We start from the raw sequence: 7216 nt of genomic DNA, 5'->3' as shown, positions 1-7216 counted from the left end.
TAGACTCTTCTCACTATGGGCACACTCCCTCTGAGGAAGTGTAAGGACACAAAACGCGTAAGGGAGGTGCCTCGACTACTGTGCATATACCGCAAGGCCATCCTGAATGACAGCCGGTGGCCATATTGGATCCGGATGTAAGTTCGTTCTTTTAATCTGTCTGTGCTGATATTTTGTGAAATAAAGACCTACTGCACTATTGGAGGTTTTCTCTGGGCTCGTCATTTCCTTGGGAGCCCGTTTTTGAAGGTTTTCTGTGACTTGGATTGGTGTGTGTTCCTCCCCCTGGTGGCTGTGACTGGCATATCTGGAGACAAAAGGGTATACCTAGATGGAAGACACCTAGTGGCCTACACGCTGATGACATCTATCCCTATGACATTACACGTCCCAAGTACCAGGAGCAGGTCTTATATGCTCCATGCGCAGTAATTGCGCTATCTGGTTAGTGCAATGTTTGTCTATCTTCACGAGCACAAAAGTCACAGATTTCCTCTACTGCGGATTTATTAATGCTTGCACACAACACTTCATTGTGTCACTACTAATGGACTCAGTTTTTTATATAATGTAGTGCAAGTTTTATTTTATTTTATTTATTAGCGCTGCATATTTATATATTTATGCTTGATCAAAGACTTTAGGCTGGGTTGGATCAGCAAGAAATTTTGGGCCTACAAAATGGTGTTGTCAGAGGAAAAGACGAGGAACCCCGGGCAAATGCGCCAATGCTCAATATGGCCATGCCAATTCACGCTAAGAAGTGCGCATGTGCATAGGCGGGCGACATGTAGTTAAACATTCCTGTGCACGAAAACACACCAGCACATGCAGGGTGCACTAATTGCTGACACTCAGTGGCCTTTATAAGGACTGCAGCTCTGCTCAGTGGTTGCTGGATTATCGTCAGCTCCTCCTGTTCCTGTGCTTCTGAGTTCCTGAGTTTCCTGTTACCGACCCGGCTTGATCCTGACCTTGCTCCTGTCTGCTGCTCCGTGTATGACCCCGGCTTGATCCTGACCTTGCTCCTGTCTGTTGCTCCGTGTATGACCCCAGCTTGATCCTGACCTTGCTCTTGTCTGCTATTACCCTGTGTATGACCCTGGCTTGATCCTGACGTTGCTCCTGGCTGCTGTTCTATATTAATCCTGACTCTGGCTACTGACTACATTACCCATCCTCCGGGATCCACGTGTTCTCTGGAGAAACGCATCCTGCAACTGGAGCACCCACGGGTTCCATCTCATCGGGCATTTCCAAGCAGCAACACCACTGGCAACCTGTGCTTCTTTGGGCACTGCACCTCCTGTTTCCACCTCCAGGGGCACACTGCACTTAACCGTAAGGGGAGGCCTCTCTCTACCACAGCCTTCATTCAGGTACGTGACAGGTATTGGGGGGAGAAGGCTCCTCTGGGTCCGGGAACATGCGGGAAAGGGCATCTGCCTTCCCGTTCTTGGATCCTGGGCGGCAGGTTATGTGAAAGTTAAACCTGGAGAAGTATAAAGCCCATCTAGCCTGTCGAGGTCTTAGGCACTTGGCGGACCTTAAATACTCCAGATTTTTGTGATCTGTGAAAATCATAATTGGGTGGCTGGCTCCTTCTAAGAGATACCTCCATTCCTCGAAGGCTATTTTAATTGCCAACAATTTTCTATCGTCCACATCGTAGTTCCTCTCGGCATGGCTCAGTTTTCTGGAACAGGATAGCAGATACTTTCTGAGGGTCCATGGAGATCCCCCTGGTGGAAATTATGAGCCCCAGGAACTGAATGGATTGCTTCTCAAACTCACACTTCTCCGCTTTGGCGTACAAGCCATGCATCCTTAGAGTGTTTGGCACCTTCCTAACGTGATCCTGATGGCGTTCCAGTGAAGTAGAGAAGATTAGGATATCATCCAGGTAGACGATCACGAAAAGGTCTAAGTATTCTCTAAAGATGTCGTTCACAAAATGTTGGAACGTAGCAGGGGCATTACATAGCCCAAACGGCATCACTAAATATTCAAAATGTCCGAAGCGTGTTCTGAAGGCGGTCTTCCACTCATCACCCTCTCCTATACGGATTAAATTGTAGGCCCCCCGTAAGTCCAATTTAGTGAAGACTCGGGCCGTTTGGAATCTCTGAAATAACTCAGGCACCAGAGGAAGAGGATACCAGTTTTTAATGGTGATTTTATTAAGTTCCCTGTAGTCAATGCATGGTCTAAGAGATCGATCTTTTTTTTTCAACAAAGAAGATACCAGCCCCGGCAGGAGAGGAAGAGGGGCGGATTAATCCTTTAGTCATCTATCTAGATAGTGCCGGAGGGCTTCCAGTTCAAGTTCAGATAAAGGGAAAATTCACCCAAATGGTATTTCTGCTCCTGGGAGTAACTCAATTGGGCAATCGTAAGGCCAATGAGAAGGCAATGTGTTGGCCTTCTTTTTATCGAACACATCGAGGAAGTCATGGTAGGTAGAGGGAATGAGTTGACTGGCCTCTGGGGAAGGTTGGACTGAAAGGCATACGGAAGAATTGGTGGGTGTAGGGGCACCACAGTGTTGTAGACAATATTCCGAAGAAAAGATGATTTCCTTCTTGGGCCAATCGATCTGTGGATTGGGGGCTTGCAACCAGGGTATTCCTAGGATGACTGGGAACATGGGGGATCTGATCACGTCGAAGCGAATAAACTCCTGATGGCCAGAGTCGGTGGTTGCAAGAATAGGAGTGGTCTCCTGGGTAACAGGTCTGGAACTCGTAGTGCCATCCGCAAGTAAGACGTCAAGTCTCTGTTTCTTAGGCAGAAGATGGATGTGCAAGTCCTTCGCCAATTGGATGTCTAAGAAACAGCTACAGGCTCCTGAGTCAACGACTGCCCACAACTTAACATCCCTTCCAGCCACCTGCAATGACATGGGGAGAATGACATGGGTGGTTAAAGTCCCAGATAGCTGAAGGTACGAAGGATGCGGCTGGCTGGACTTACTTGGGCGCACTGGGCAGTTACGCAGGAAGTGGCCTGTGGCCCCACAGTAAAGACAGAGGTTGCCTTGCTGCCTGCGTAGCCTTTCTTCCGGAGTTAGGGCAGGTCGGAGAAGGTTGATTTGAATGGGTTTGACCTCTGACTTGTTGATGGGTTGCGGAGCAAGGGCTGGAGCTGTTGGCCCTGGGACTTTTGGCAGAACCCACGTGGGCCGAAATGTCTGAGTACGCTCAGCTTGTCTCTCTCGTAGACGCCGATCCAACTGGGTAGCAAGCAGGATAAGGTTCTCCAAGGAGGAGGGAGCTTCCACCCTAGCTAACTCGCCCTTGAGGGACTCGGACAGGCCTAGGCGGAACTGGTACTTCAATGCTGCATCGTTCCAACCAGTGTCTGCAGACCATTTACGGAACTCCACTATGTAGTCCTCCACAGGCTGCCGACCTTGTAGTAGAACATGGAGGGCGGACTCAGCAGTGGAGGTTTTCTGGGGATCGTCGTAGAGGGCAGCCATGGCTTCAAAGAATTCACTCACTGATTTGAGTGCTGGGCTTTTTTGTTCCAGGAGACTGTGCCCAAGACTGAGGTTCTTCAGAAAAGAGGGAAATGATGAACCTGACCTTGACCACTTCCAGAGAAAAGGTCCTGGGTTGCAGAGGAAAATATAACTCACAAGCATTCTTGAAAGCTCTGAACTTATGTCGCTCCCCGAGAAAACGAGTAGGAACTCTGGGTTCCGCAGGTAGTAACACAATAGCAGTGGTGGTAATGGCAGGAGACTGACAGGTGCAGCAACTGGGTCAGAGCTGACGGAGGAAACCTGGTCCGCGGAAGTGGAGAGGGAGTGAAGACGATCTTCCAGCTGAAAGTATCCCTGCTGTAAATCCTTCACTGCTTGGGTAAGTGCCGTCATCTGTTGGCACAGGGCCTCTAGTGCGGAAGTGCCTCTCTCAGCCTCAGACATACTGGCTGGATGATACTATCACGTACCTGGTGATGGAGGCCAATGGAGAGAGGGCTTCCCTTGCGGGTAAGTTCTGGACTCCCCTGAGAGTGGGACAGTGGGAGTCAGGCCCAAAGTTGCACAGGTCGCCTGTAGGAGTGCTGGTTGGTGGTCCACTCAGGAGCACAGCCGGTGCACGGGGATAGGTCTGCAGACTGGAGGCGCCTGTGCGTGGTATGCAAGCCTTCCGGGATTTGGATGTTTGCTGGTTAGTCAGTTCGAGCCAAGGTCAGGTACCGGGTGGGGAACAGAACAGACGTGGTCAGGTGGGATAGCTGAGGTCATACATGGAGGAGCGAGAGAGAGAGTATCCTTTAGCCAAGCCGAGGTCAGATCAGGGGTTCAGTAGAGCAGACAGGTCCAAGTACAAGCCGGGTCGGAATCAGGAAGTCACAAGTCACGGGAAACAGGAACAAACCACGGGGAGCTAGAGATCATCCAGCAACCAGAGGAAGTGATGAGTCTCCTTATAAAGGCCGTCTGGCACCAGACTGAGGCTGATGTGTCCTTCTGCGGCCATGTAGAGTATTGGCAGAAACACCTGCTGTGGACAGGACCCTGACACATCTTGAGGGTCTTAGATTTCTTCAAGGCTGTGCTGTGCACCCAGTTGCATGTCTGATGGGCAGGGACTTGAGCAAAAGTCTCTTTCACATTGGAGGTGAAACAGCGTTCGGTGGTACTTGTATGCTATACACTCTAATTTATATTGTAGGAGGATCAAACATACAGTTGTGCTCAAAAGTTAGCATACCCTGGCAGAAATAGTGACATTTTGGCATTGATATTGAAAATATGACTGATCATGCCAAAAAATCCTCTTTTATTGAAGGATGAGGATCATATGAAGCCATTTATTATCAGATAGTTGTTTGGCTCCTTTTTAAATCATAATAACAGAAATCACCCAAATGGCCTGGATCAAACGTTTCCCTCCCCTGGAATGTTTGGCCTTGGTACAGACACACACGGGTTAAAATGCTAATTAGAGGTTAATATCCCACATCTGTGGCTTTTTAAATTGCAATTAAAAAATTAATGAGTTTGTTAGCTCTTATGTGGAAGCACTGACTAGGCTAGTTACTGAGCCATGGGGATCAGAAAAGAACTGTCAAAAGTCCTGTGTAACAAGGTAATGGAACTTTATATAGATGGAAAAGAACAAAAAAAGATGACCAGAGCCTTGAATATGCCAATCAGTACTGTTAAATCACCTATTAAGAAGTGGAAAGTTCGGAGATCTCGATACCAAGCCAAGGTCAGGTAGACCAAGAAAGATTGCAGCCACAACTCACAGAAGAATTGTTTTTTGGCTGTATTGCCTCTACTGCTTCCAAAACATCAATTATTGATACTGCACAAAAACAATTTTTTTTTGGCAAAAACTACATACTTTGAAATTTGTCTTTTTTAATAAGATGTTTCTTACGTACATCATGGACACCTCCCCAAAAAATAGGAAGTGCTCCCAAGTGATTATACCTCATATCAACAATACATAAAGCCTGTTATTTTTATTTTATAACAAGTAACATGTATAATCTGGCATAGCCAGAATATATGAAAGAGAACACCAACTGATTGTCTGCATCTGCACCACATCTTGGATTCAGAGGGTTTATAGGAGTGTAGAACCTCAGGTTGAAGTATACTGGAGGGTTACCATTACTGATTCCATTGTCAAAGCATCTTGTTGGATTCCAGTTTAACCACTTGATCTCTGGAAGGTTTTACCCCCTTCATGTCCAGGGCATTTCTTGTTATTCACCACTGCGCTATTTTAACTGGTAATTGAACGGTCATGCAACGCTATACCCAAATGAAATGTATATAAATTTTTTCACACATATAGCACTTTCTTTTGGTGGTATTTTATCACTACTGGGTTTTTTATGTTTTGCGATACAAAAAAGAGCAAAATTGGGAAGGGATTAACATCTAGGGGCGATCAAGTAAATAAATATGTAACCAACAATGTGTAATGTGTGTATTATGTGCTGCTTTTACAAGCAGATCTTTGTTTCTTATTCCTGCAAAGCAGGGATGAGAAACACAGATCTTTCCCTTTGTACAGATTGTTCATCAACACAGCTCTAGGCTGTGATTGGACACAGCTGATCAACAAGTCCCAGTCCTGAATCGTGTCATGGAACCAGTCGGACTTGCTAACAGACTCCTGCTGTGTACAATCACAGCAGATGTCAGTGGTGGGGGCGCGCATGCGTGCACCCTAAACCCAAAAGCAGGCAATGACAGACCAGTATGTCGCTTTGCCTGCTCGGCCCGCCTGTCCACAGTACATTGCAGGCGGGGGGTCCATAAGTGGTTTTGGTACCGTTGCAGTGTTATTCTGGATTACATTAGTAGTTTAGTTTCCTCCGTCACAAGTGATCCTGTACAATTGTCATCACTCTTTTTTGTTCTAATTTTTAGGTGATTTGCAGGTTCGGGGGCTGAGAGTTACTGGGAAAGATGTTCCTACTAAAGCCCTTAGAGGAGAAGATGTCACCATCCCTTGTCTGCTGTCTGGTGTCCCAATACCGCTGAATCTAGAGAAACTATCAGTTGTCTGGACTCTCAGATTACAGAATGGAACTGAACGTGAGGTTTATGGTTTTCATAGTTCCCGCCATATGCCATCGAGGATCGGATCTCACATGAATGACAAAGACCTCCAACAAGGCAATGCCAGTCTTTCCATACCCAACATTCAGATCACAGATGAAGGGAACTATCGTTGCTTTGTTATCTTCACTCCGGATTCCGGCTCCGCGACATCTACTCTGCAAGTATCAGGTACACAGTGAGATCCGCAAGAAAAGAGAAAAATTAGGTGCACTAGACAGTGCCGATAATGCATTTATTGATAATGAAAGGAATAAAAAATAATTATACATTGGAGTTGATTTACTAAAGGCAAATAGGCTGTGCACCATACAAGGTGCAGTTGAACACTACAAGTGCAATTGCTCCAGAGCTTTGTAAATGAGATAAAGATTCACTTTGCAAGGAATACTCAATCATGTGCAAGGAAAATTGAAAAAAGCACTTTTGCTTGCGCATGATTGGACGATGGAAGTCAGCAGAACTTTTGCTCATTTATTAAGCTCTGGAGCAAAGTGCACAGTCTATTTGCCTTTAGTAAATCATCCCAACAGTGCATGGGTCATTCACAGAGAGCTGTCTTCACCAGGTGTAAAATTGTAAAAAAAAATCTGGACTCCCTCACTACTATGTAATATGTGG

General features: G+C 46.4%; 1 protein-coding gene across 1 annotated transcript in view; it reads left to right on the top strand.

Moving 5' to 3' along the window:
* Positions 1–3576: 3576 nt before the first annotated feature.
* Positions 3577–7216, top strand: part of LOC149451750 (uncharacterized) — a 183799-nt gene continuing 180159 nt past the window's right edge. Inside the window, exons 1-2 of the mRNA XM_089690223.1 lie at positions 3577–3709; positions 6404–6766. Coding sequence (XP_089546349.1) covers positions 3577–3709; positions 6404–6766 — 496 coding nt within the window. The remainder of the gene's footprint in view (positions 3710–6403; positions 6767–7216) is intronic.

This window comes from Staurois parvus, unplaced genomic scaffold (genome assembly GCF_062004578.1).
Source record: "Staurois parvus isolate SC_StPar_1 unplaced genomic scaffold, SC_StPar_1.0 ptg000523l, whole genome shotgun sequence".
Taxonomy (NCBI): Eukaryota; Metazoa; Chordata; class Amphibia; order Anura; family Ranidae; genus Staurois; species Staurois parvus.
Note: the sequence above shows the minus strand (reverse complement) of the source record. Positions and strands in the feature narration are given on the sequence as shown.